This window comes from Nelumbo lutea, chromosome 2 (assembly GCF_056320005.1).
Source record: "Nelumbo lutea isolate HS-2025 chromosome 2, American lotus-T2T, whole genome shotgun sequence".
In the NCBI taxonomy this organism is placed as follows: domain Eukaryota; kingdom Viridiplantae; phylum Streptophyta; class Magnoliopsida; order Proteales; family Nelumbonaceae; genus Nelumbo; species Nelumbo lutea.
In genome coordinates, this window is record NC_142685.1 from 58,380,745 (window position 1) to 58,392,552 (window position 11,808).

Sequence of the window (11,808 nt, forward strand, 5' to 3'; positions counted from 1 at the left end):
ATCTATCAAACTCCTATTTATAAAAATAAAAAAAAAAAATTATGCCACCAAAAAGAGAGGATATCGGAAAGGATTTGACCAATAAAAGCCCCCCCCGTGAAAATCAACGAAAACACACTTAATTGGTTATTACTTTTATGAACCCAGTTGATTGATTAATTATAAATTTTTTATAGTATCATGTCTTTCCTTTATCATAATAAAACCCTTATATGAAAGGACGGTTTTTAATCTCAAAAAAAATTATACAAATAAAATATTAATAATAGAAATTTAATAACTGAAATTTGTAAATTTACACAGGATATGTATCTTAGAAATTTTAATAAATTTAAATATTTTAAGTTAAGATTATATATTTTTTATAAATTATTAATTGATGTTTTAATTTACATTTGAGAATTTAACTATTTAGTTGACTTTTTTTGTTATGTTAAAAAAAAATAAAAATAGTAAAATAAAAAAATCGATATAATAATTAAAATATAATGGATGTGTATATTTTGTGTCTTGTATTCTTAATTGATACATTATAAATAAAGTTGTATAATATCTATGCATCCTTTTATATTAGTTGTAATATATTTTTTCGTGTATACCATTAAAATATACATTTCTTATATATTAATACATCATTTATGACTATTTGAACTTAAATTTAGGGTTATTAATATGTTTATAGAATTTGTATATATTTCTTCCCTAGTGTATCCAAGTGTTTTTATGTTTTTCATTCATATCCATGCATCTCCAAAACATATCCACATTTGTACTTGTATCCAAGTTTTGAAAAAGAATTAATTGAGCTTGAAGCTAAGTTTCAAAGTGGCAATAAATGGAAATTAAGTAGTAAAAGGTTGTTTTTCGTTGCAATGCAAATAAAATTGCACTGATGCAAAATCATGGCATTGCAAATGATTTGAGTGTAAATTATAACCTATTTTTGATCAAAATTTTAACTAATTTTGTTCGATTACAGTACAAATGAAATAAATTAAGACATGAAGCAGAATAGAGTAAAACCCTAAATAAAATTAAATTAAAATTTGCATTTTTTACGGAAAATTCCTTATTAGTACCATATACTTTGGGCCTAGTGCCACTTTGGTCCCTAAACTTTAAAATGTGACAATTCAATACCCAGACTTTCAAAATGTGTTAACCCAGTACCTATTGTTAACCAGCCATTAAGTGACATTTGAAAAGACACAAATGTCCTTTGAGTGTCATCTAATTTTCTTTATCAACCATCCATATGTTGATAAAAATGAATAGTCTCAAATCCTTGCATGTTCTATTTAAATCCTTGACCCCAACTTTCTTGAACAGAAGAGGCAAGGATTTGGGACTGTTCAATTTTTGTCAACGTTTGGATGGTTGATTTCAAATGGTACTTAACTGTTGGTTAATGGCAGATACTAGATTGGCACATTTTGAAAATTCGGGTACTAAATAGTCGTGTTTTAAAGTTCGGGGACCAAAGTGGTACGAAACCTAGAGTACAGGGTACTAATATGGAATTTTCCCTTTTTTTATTTGCATTTCCATGAATTTGTACTAGTGCAAATAAATTGCATTGTAACCAAACGCAGCCAAAGAGGAAAAGGAAAAGACAAATTTGAAGAAGTGCTTGGTTGTTGTCCATATTTGATAAAGTGATCTACTATTTGGATTGCCAAAGTTCAGAATCAAGGGACAGACTTGTCAAGCTGCAAGGCCAAATGGTGGAGATTAACAAGAATCTGCAATTGGAGATGGTTTCAGATTTGGCTCTTTCAATGAAAAAGAATGAGAAAGATGGTAGTCGGATCATCAGCACGATCGTTGTCGTTGGCATATCTCTTTGGGGATGTAGTGCACGGGAAAGGTTCGAGGATGGAAATGAGAAATTCAGATATGTTCCTCAGGGAGCATGCCTCACATCACATTGTAGCCGTGTATTAGGCTGTGTTTGGTTGCAGGGCAAATTTATTTGTATTAGTATAAAAGCATGGGAGTGCAAATGTAAAAAATATAAATTTTTATTTAATTTTGTTTTGGATTTTACTTTATTTTGTTTCATGTCTTAGTTTACTTCATTTGTACTGCAATCAAACAAAATAAACTAAAATTTGAACCAAAAATTATGAGAAATTATATTCAAATATTTGCACTGTCATGATTTTGCATCAGTGCAAATTTATTTCCATTGCAATTAAAATTAAACACATTCTTAGTAATATCTCCCCATGAATAATAACTTATAAGTATGAAGATGTTCCAGATGTGTGACTCCAAGTTTTATGAGGTTGGTCTGAGAAACACTTTGTGAGAAGGAAATCTAGGGCTGTCAATGGATCGGATCCAACCCGATGGACCCGAACCGATTGGGAAGGTTCTGGTTCTAGGAACTGGAACCGGTGAATCGATTATGGGTCCTTATATAGGGTCCCAATTACTATCGGGCTGGTTCCACCTAGTCCTGAATTGATTCAAACCCAATATATATATATATTAAATAAATTATATATACATATACTATACATATAATATATAATATATATAGAATATTATATTATATTAAATATAAATATTTATTTTTTATTTATTATAATCGGATCTGTTGGATCAGACCCTATTGTCTTGGGAACAACTCGGTTCAGTTCCAAATCCAAAAATAACAAACTCTGTCGGGTCCGGGTCTAGGTCCTCAACATTTCATGTTGGACCGGTTCCGATTGCTGATTCAGACCCGTTGAGAACCCTAAGCAAATCTGAGCTTAGAAACGAGGTAAGAATCACGGAGTGTGGTCAAAAATCACTACTGGCCGACTGCCAATGGCTTGGGTCACGTAAGCATTATTGCCTTGTTTATTGTCGAATTGAATTTGCTTCGACACCCAACAATGTAATTAAAATTTCTTCTTCTTCTTCTTCTTCTTTTCTCTCTCTCTCATGCCTTCAAAAAGGCAAAAGAAGTGTATCAAATACGAGCAACAAAGAAAATACAATCCTCTTCCAATATACATAACAGAATAAAACATACATGTCATTCACTTATTTTGTGGAACACCTCCTTGAATTAGATTTAGATTGTAATGAAATGCAACTTATTTTTTTAATTTAAATAATAAAAATTAAAATGTATTTAGATTTACATGAGATCCATATTATTTAATTCCTTTTTTTCAGGAGGAAGGAAAAGCTCTTCTCTACCTACCTATCTAATTATCTATCTATATATCTATCTTATCAGTAGATTTCCCATTTTATGGTGAAAGGCTAAGAGGGTTAGAGTTCTGCAACCTCTTTCAAGATCAGTCGATATCAAGCGTGTTGGCTCCATTTATATATAGCCACACGGTTTTAAGTTGACATGGAGTTGGTAACGTTGGTGGAGGAGCTACCTCCTTCAATGACTATGGACGTGTAGATTTTGGAGTACAGTGGAGCAATTCAGAATATGAAAATAAAAAAATTTAGTGGGTAAGTGGATGATTGGTCGGCCTCTTCCATCTTGAATTATTGTTACATTATTCAAGATAGAGAAGAAAGGAAAGAATAATGCATGGTTTTCATGCACCCCAAATTCTTCCATTCTGTACTCGCAAAGTCTAGCCCCTACCCTCTTTCCCTCAATTTCATTTGATGCAAAACTAACTATACCTTAATTTATTGCCAGGTGGCAAGCCCAGTTTGCAAAAGCCGCAGAAGGCCCCAACAGGATATATCATATATATGGAAAGAGCACCTTATGTCGAGTTGTGCATGTTCTTATTTGTAGCTGGGAATTAATGCATTGCATGGAGATGCGACCCATCATAATCACCAATACCGCACTAGACCTTTGCGACTTCTGCCGGTGGGTATCTGCTCCTACCCACTCCAATGGGTGAGTTTTTTTTTATGAAGACGGGTTTTGGGATTTTACAATTTGGGCCTCTCTACCTTGTATTATTATTTAATTATATAAATTTTATATATTAAATATTGAATTTAATAATATTTTGAATTTTAAGTAAAGGATAACGAGTTTTTAGTTGATAAGGGTAACTTTTGTTTTGAATATCAAAAAAAATAATAATGTTTTTATAAAATAATAAAAAATAAGACAGCTTTTTCGAAAAAATAATATTTTTAGCTGATAAGGGCAAAATAATACTGTTCCTCGTCTTCTTCCTTGCCCTCAGTATCCCCTCAATCAGCATGAATTTACAGCAAACCATGAGGACGACGGCGCCTCCACTGATATGGATGAATCCATTGTTCCTTTTCATTCCTCTTTTTTTTCTTATCCGCCCATGTCAGTTCATAAAACGGAGGAAGACGATCATCTTATCTGCCCATGTGGGTGCGTAAAACTCTCCTCTTCCTCTTCCTTCTCTTATCCGCCTTCGTCTTCCTCAAAGTCTTGCCATTGTCTTCAAATCTACAGAGGCAAGGAAGAAGACGAGTAACAGTGTCATTTTGCCCTTTCTTGATATTTTTTTGAAAAAACTATCTTATTTTAGTTATTTTATAAAAATGTTATTCTCTTCTGATATTCAAGGCAAAAAGTTGCTTTTATCAGCTAGAAACCCAAGGATAATTGATACATTATACGTTTTTTATATGTTTTAATCAAATAATTGAAAATTTTGTTGTTTGTTTGTATTATTTTATTTACTTAATTATATATATAATAAGAAATTAGATGTGGGTATGAATCCAACCTAACCTACCCTTGAATGCAAAGAAGATAAGGTTGGGGAGGGTTTTGCATTTTCATATGCAGGCAAGGTTTGGATCTCAAAATCCAACCCGCTACAAGTTTTGGGGTGGGCATGGATTGTGAGGTTTAGGGAGGTGTTAAGATATAAAATTTACAAAACCCTCACTGAATCACCTAAATAGTGATCTGAACCCAACAATCATTTCCACTTCTGCCTTTGAATTCCATCAGCCGAATACAAGCTTACGAATTGAAGTGTGCATGCAGTAGCATGGTTTTTAAAAACGAATTGGTGACTGAATCGGTCAGGGGTCCGGTTACCTGTTCGAACGGTCCAACTGTTTGATCCAAATGACTGGCCCATTCTGACAAAAAAGTAAAAAAATTTAAAAATTTGGAAAATGATCAAAACCATTCGAACGATTAACCAGCCAATTCAGCGGTTTACTGACCAAAATCAACGATTTTGGAGAAAAAATAATTTTGAAGAAAAACAAACCAATTCCCAATTTTTCCGATCCGATCATCCAATCCGATCCGATTTTGAAAACAGTATGCAGTAGTGATTTTAACTTGGATAGGACAGCTTAAGGTCTTCTTGGCAAAAGTAAGATTCAAAATTTTGATATAATACGTCGCTTATCAAGTGCATCATATTATGTATGTTTTGGATTGATTGAAATCCATTTTTTAAGGCTTTTCAAGAATTTATGTTTTTAAACATTAATTAAATACCATTAAAACTGAAAATCTTCATGAAAATCTCAAAGTGAAAAAATAACGAAGACACTATATATATATAACTCAGTTTGCGATGCAAATTTCATTTACACGGGGACTGTAAATAGGTTGGGTGCAGAAATCCACTTGATTCAGATTTGATTCTCTTGTTTGTCTGTGAGAAATAAAATATCAAACTCTTCCCAAAAGAACAGATCACAAATTCCAGATAAACAACTCAATGTCCACTAGGCTTTTTATGTACTATAACTTTATCCTGAGACCTGAGTACATATAATGTACAGGAAGAACCGAAGGCAGTACCTTCATCAAAAGTCAAACTTTTTTCTGATATATGTCGTATTTGAGGAATTGTGGGTTACGTTTCCAGTGATAACATTAGAGAATGAGAAAAAAAAATGTTCGAAAATCCAATGGAAAGTGCTTTTTGTTGGGTAAATGCCAACTCACTTTCTATGGAATTAATCCATTAATATCGTCTTCGGCATCATGATCACCATCCACGAAAATATGCATCAAAATCTATAATTATGAAGTTTGACAAAAGTTTTAACACCAGCTCAAAATCTAATACAACCTTCCTTTATCCAGGCTTGACAGGCGATGTAAAACAAGCTCTGAGCTCACACACACTCCCCGGATTTTTATATGAAATTAACTAATTAATTCAAGGTTTTAAAAACTGGATTGGACATGAAACTATCGATGGTTTGACTGCCTGAATCAGCGGATTGTTGATTAATTCAATAATTTTTTACTCAGGAACGGTTTTACGTGAAACAGAAATGGTTTGCCTAATCGGTTCCCATGTCAACCAATCCGACCACCCGGTTTTGTCCGGTTTTCAAAACCATGAATTAATTAGGACAATGGAATAATTAATTGAAACGGAATTTGTGATAATTAAAAGCATCGTAAACTAACTATTTGTTTTCTGTGTTCAATTGATTGATTAGTTCTGACCAGTCTTGATGAGTGGTAATTTTGCCCAACCTATCAATACTCGGATACGTGGAAACGATTTCTTGACTGGATGACAATTCAGTGTATTTTGTCATCTCAATAAGTCAAGTCAGTTTGGGTATTTCAGGCACCTCGACCAAGATCGAGGTTCGAGAAACTTGTGGTGGCCCGATCTATCAAGGTGACACGTAGCCAATTTTTAGAAGCTAACCAACTGTCTCCATTCTCTTTGGGATTACACCGCAAGTCCGCAAACCTTATCCTTATCCTGCCCGAATATGATGGACTTGATAAGCTTTATCAGCTCACATGAAATCCACCTCCGAGTGTCGAACGAATTCCTAATAGCATAGGCTAGGGATCTCAGAGGTGTTTCGTAAGACTTACAGTAATTCACCTATATAAGGGCACTAACCCCAACATTACAAGGTACGTAAGATTATTTTCTCACTAGCATTCTAGCTTACAAGCCTTCAATTCGCATATAGTTACTAACTTAAGCAACGAAACACCCACATTGGATAAGCCACCCAGGGTCCTCTGAGCATTCTTTTCTTATACTTTGACCGGCCAACTAAGCGGACCAATGTCTGAGCCTCCTCCAGTTATGAGCATTCAAATCATGCACCACCAAGTCTCATGCAGGTAAATTGGTGAATTATTAAGCTTTTCTTTCATACTGACTTGAATAAGGGACTGTTTGGCAAGTCTTTTCAGATAAATCTTTCAACAGCTAGTCTAGTAGACAAGAAAATGCACTGAGCTTTTAGGGTTTTGTCTTTAAAGACCAAAACTGTTTGATTCATGTGGTATACCGGGCTATTGAAAACAAATGGAAAGGCTATTTTCAGTGTAAAAAGACCAAAATATTTCATCCGAAACTTCCCGATGTTTGACTTTTTCTGTCTTTCTGCACGTTCATCTTTAAATCTTTCGATCTGCACAATACCAAACAGAAAAAAAAAAAAAAAAAAAAAAAAAAAAAAAAACATTTTTCCATCTTTTGAGCTTTTCACAAATCGAAAGACACACCAATCATACAATCCACATACAGCTGCCAACATTTGAACTATTTCAATTCAAGCGAACGAGTGATCAACACGTTAAGGCTCAGCAGAAGTTCTCAGCGCCTGAACATTCTCACTGCCCCACATGATCGTCAGTACTGAATCAATGTCAAGCATGTTGCCACCACTCACATATATAAATATGCCGTGGAACCTCCATCTGTCAATTTATCTAATTAACGGCAGTGGTTTCACCTCCATTTCCATCAATTTTGCAAAGAATTTTGGGTAAAACGTTGCATGCTTTCATGCAATCACCGGTACTAAATCATGCATCCCACACTCCCACTTAACCAGCAAATCACCATCTTCAGCCCTGCTAGACAGGACCAAAGGCTACCGCACCAAGCTTCAGACTTTTCTTTTTCAGGAACGAAGATGGGATCCAGTCCATCGTGATTTCCAACCTAAAAGCTTCATCAATACGCACTACACCTTTATTAATTTAAGGAAAACAATTAGGGCTCCAAGTTCTAAAAGTACTAACAAAGGAGGACTAGTTCGTCTGGACCCCAATTAGGGCTCCAAGGACGACCACTCTGCTTTAACTTCATGGCCTCAGGCCTTGGACTTGAGAGTTAGAGGAAGCCAATTCCTGGCCGACCTGGTACTAAAACTGAGTCTGAGGCCCATTACATAAATTATAAATGGTCCGTAGGCATGGCAGTTTTTCTATCCTCATCCGTATCCAATTTTCCAACTCAATGGGATCGGGATGGAAATTGCCTTGGCAGAGATGTGAAGACGGGGATTAATAGAGATACCTGATGGGAGATGGTAAATGAAATTTCCGTTCCACCCTAATTCCGATTATATATATTAATATATATATATATATATATATATATATATATTATAATGTATTTAAAATATTTTATATTTAAAAAATCTTATTTTAAGTAAATCTATTTTACAAAAATAATTTTAATTTAAAATTTTTGTCAGATTCAGGTCCTCAATGCGGAACCTACCCCATTAAGGATCAAGAATAGAAGGTTATTTTTATCCCCGATGAAATTTATTTCAAAATTAAGATTCCCCTCCCCCCCCCCCCCCCAATTGCTTACTCTCAATCTTATACATTAATTATAATATTATTGGGTCGGATCTTAACTGGGTCAAATGGAGCAAATCCAGATTCCAAGAATCCATATATCTGATTACTGCTTAATTAAATATTCATATCCAGGTTGAATCCAGAGTCAAGATCCAATAAAATGACAGCACTAAGAATGGTGTCATGCGATAACAAGTCTTACCATGTCTATCAATCAGCTCAAATATAAACAAACAAGTTTGTTGTTTCGACCATAGAAATTATAAATACAGTACTATAGAGTTTTTACTTTGTTTACTCAATAATGAAGTCTTTCCATCAAATCGCTGCTTCTCCTCTCCAGGATGAGAATATATCTAACGAACTTATTGATCCGATCCACTAGTGTAAAGATATCTAATAAAAGCATTGAAAACACTAATGTTTTCATTAAATTATCACTTCTTCTTAGGTGATTTGAATCCACTAGTTAGCACTAGGACATTCTAGAATGACATTCTATCTATCTAGACAAGCTATATCATATATGGTTCATAGGTTGTTTAGAATCTATTTGCTTTACAATTGGAATTGGAATTGAAATTGGAATTAAAATGGTCTATTCTCATACTATGTTTGGTCCAAACAAGAATCAAAATGGAAATTGAAATCAGATATAATAGAGTCTCATAGGGAATGGCCATTCCTTCAAATCGGGAAATGTCATTGCCAAATAATTGAAATTGGAATGAACCATTCCGATTCCGATTCCCATTGAATACCCCTTATTCCCGTGAACTTAATGTCCTTAATTACTACAATCAAAATGGTAATGGTCATGGGTTAGTTAAGAAACCATATTATCTCGCATGAATATGTGTATATAGTTATTGGAAGCTTAGGAAGAGAGTGCACCATAGTGCAGAAGAGTTCACACTTCATTTGGAACCCAAATAAACCATTACTCCAATGCTCATGATCAATCTAGCTAGAGTTCAAAAAACCATTCATTGGAGAGAGAGCAATCCATAATTATGTCATTCTAGCTAGGTATCAAGCTTTGAAGAAGCACCACTCACGCTTTTACATTTTGACAGGGAGATGGATATGTGTGGCCGTAGAAACAAAGTGTTTTCTTTATATATATATATATATATATATATATATATATATATAAGTTGCTCCAAAAGAGTATGATATGCCCCAAGGACGAAGGCTTTTCAGTCTTCAATTTTAGACCGAAATGTGAATGAGTGAGTGGACCAATTGGAATGGGAACTAGACAAGTGAAAAGTGGGGGACTCCTTGTTTTTTAATCTTTTTAAAATGTATGGAGAGGGTCTCCACTACCACCAACTACAGGCCACTCCACTATCCCCCCCCCCCCCCCCACACACACACACAGCTAGGAGAAGAAGCTACTAGAACTAGATGGTGCACAAGGTGCCTATAAATAAATAGAGAACCAGTCTTAATGCTCCCTCGTTGTAGTTTCTGCATCAAGATACAACGGATATCCTTGGTAATTAAGCCATTATTGTATTTTGAGATGGCAAGCTCAAGAGTGATAAGTTTTGCATTCTTGGTTTTGCTTCTTGTGGAGCTTTCCTCTGCTGCAAGATTTTTCTACGGCAGAGGAGGTAGGGGTGGGGGTGGGGGTGGGGGTGGGGGTGGAGGAGGAGGTGGAGGTGGTGGAGGAAGTGGTTTTGGCAACTTTGGAATTGGCTCTGGTTATGGCTCTGGATATGGGTCTGGATATGGTTCAGGGTATGGTGCAGAAGGAGGAGGATATGGTAGTGGAGGGGGTGGTGGAGGTGGAGGTGGAGGCGGAGGTGGCTCTGGTTATGGATCTGGATCTGGTAATGGCTGGGGATATGGGTCTGGAAGCGGTTCAGGGTACGGATCTGGTGGAGGCTATGGTAAGGGAGGTGGTGGTGGAGGAGGAGGCGGTAGAGGAGGCGGAGGAGGTGGAGGCTCTGGATATGGGTCAGGTAGCGGCAGTGGTTCAGGTTATGGCTATGGTTCTGGAAGTGGCAGTGGTGAAGGAGGTGGAGATGGAGGTGGAGGTGGCGGTGGCGGTGGCGGTGGCGGTGGACGAGGTGGTGGTGGCGGCGGTGGTGATAATGGCATTGGTTCAGGTTATGGTAGTGGATCTGGATATGGTTCAGGGTATGGATCGGGATATGGCGGTGGTGGCTGGAACTACCCTTGGCCTTGAACACGGCCTCCCTGAATTCCTTATTCCCGCTTCTTTAGTGTATATGTTAGCATTCTCTCTCTCTCTCTCTCTCACTGTATCATTGAATAAAAGGAAACGGCTATGTTACTTGTAGGGGTGAAACGTTGTGCATGTGCTTACGTGTCCAAAGACCAAAGTGTGAGGAGTCTCGGGAAGCAATATGATATTATATATGAATGAATAGAAATCAAATGTTGGGATGATGTTGTTGGGCCTGACTTGGCATGTGGCCCCTACCCATAGGTCTGCTTGTAGAAATTCTTCTATAGAGCAACATAGTTGGAGGCCCAAATGGCCCAAAAGTCAAAACATTTTATATATCTTAGCATAATGGGCCCAAGTCCAACACGGGAATTCATACCATGTCTGTTTCTGTATCATGTGCAACTAGACCTGTTCATGGGCCGGGTGGCCTGACGGCCCGGCCCGGCCCTCGACAGGCTTGAATTATGGGCCCGCGGGCTTAACCTCAGGCCAAAAAGTCTAGCCCACAATAAATTTGAGCCGGTCTCGGGATTTTCCAAAATAGCCCGGCCCGCCTCGACCTATAATTAAACTTAAAAACCCTGGTCAATTACCCCTCTTTTTTTCACCTATTTCCCTTGTTTTTCCAGTCGAATCCTTCTTCTCCACATCATTTTTCTCTTCTTTATATTCTTTTTTTAATGTAAATAAATTTTTAATTTATATTCCTTTTTTAATATAAATAAATTCTAATTTATATTAATTATTGAATAGGAAAAATTCTAATTTTTTTATTAGGTCGGGCTTCGGGCATTTTATCAGGGTCAGGCTCGGGCCCAAGTTGTAGGTGGGCCGAGTTCGGGCTCGGGCCTAACATATTTCCATTAATGAAAAGTAAAAGCTCGACCCAAGCCCGACCCGACTCGGCCCATGAACAGGTCTATGTGCAACATGTATGGCAATTAAAAATGAGTATGTGTATATTATGGTGGCGTTTGGTAAGCTTTTCTAAGTCTAAGAATTAAAATTTGGTATTTTCCATTTAACAATGAAAAAGGAAAATCACAGAAATTTGATCGTTAGACAAGACCCAAAACCTTAGTACCCC

At 36.3% G+C, this 11,808-nt stretch overlaps 1 protein-coding gene across 1 annotated transcript; it reads left to right on the plus strand.

The window, feature by feature from the left end:
* Positions 1 to 9,987: 9,987 nt before the first annotated feature.
* LOC148870958 (uncharacterized) lies at positions 9,988 to 10,939 on the plus strand. Its single transcript, XM_088972541.1, has one exon. The coding sequence runs from the start codon at positions 10,047 to 10,049 to the stop codon at positions 10,713 to 10,715; it is 669 nt and encodes a 222-aa protein (XP_088828667.1). The 5' UTR covers positions 9,988 to 10,046; the 3' UTR covers positions 10,716 to 10,939.
* Positions 10,940 to 11,808: the final 869 nt, after the last annotated feature.

What these genes read in the sequence shown, in the direction of transcription:
- LOC148870958 (XM_088972541.1), top strand. Translation starts at nt 10,047, where the DNA reads ATGGCAAGCTCAAGAGTGATAAGTTTTGCATTCTTGGTTTTGCTTCTT.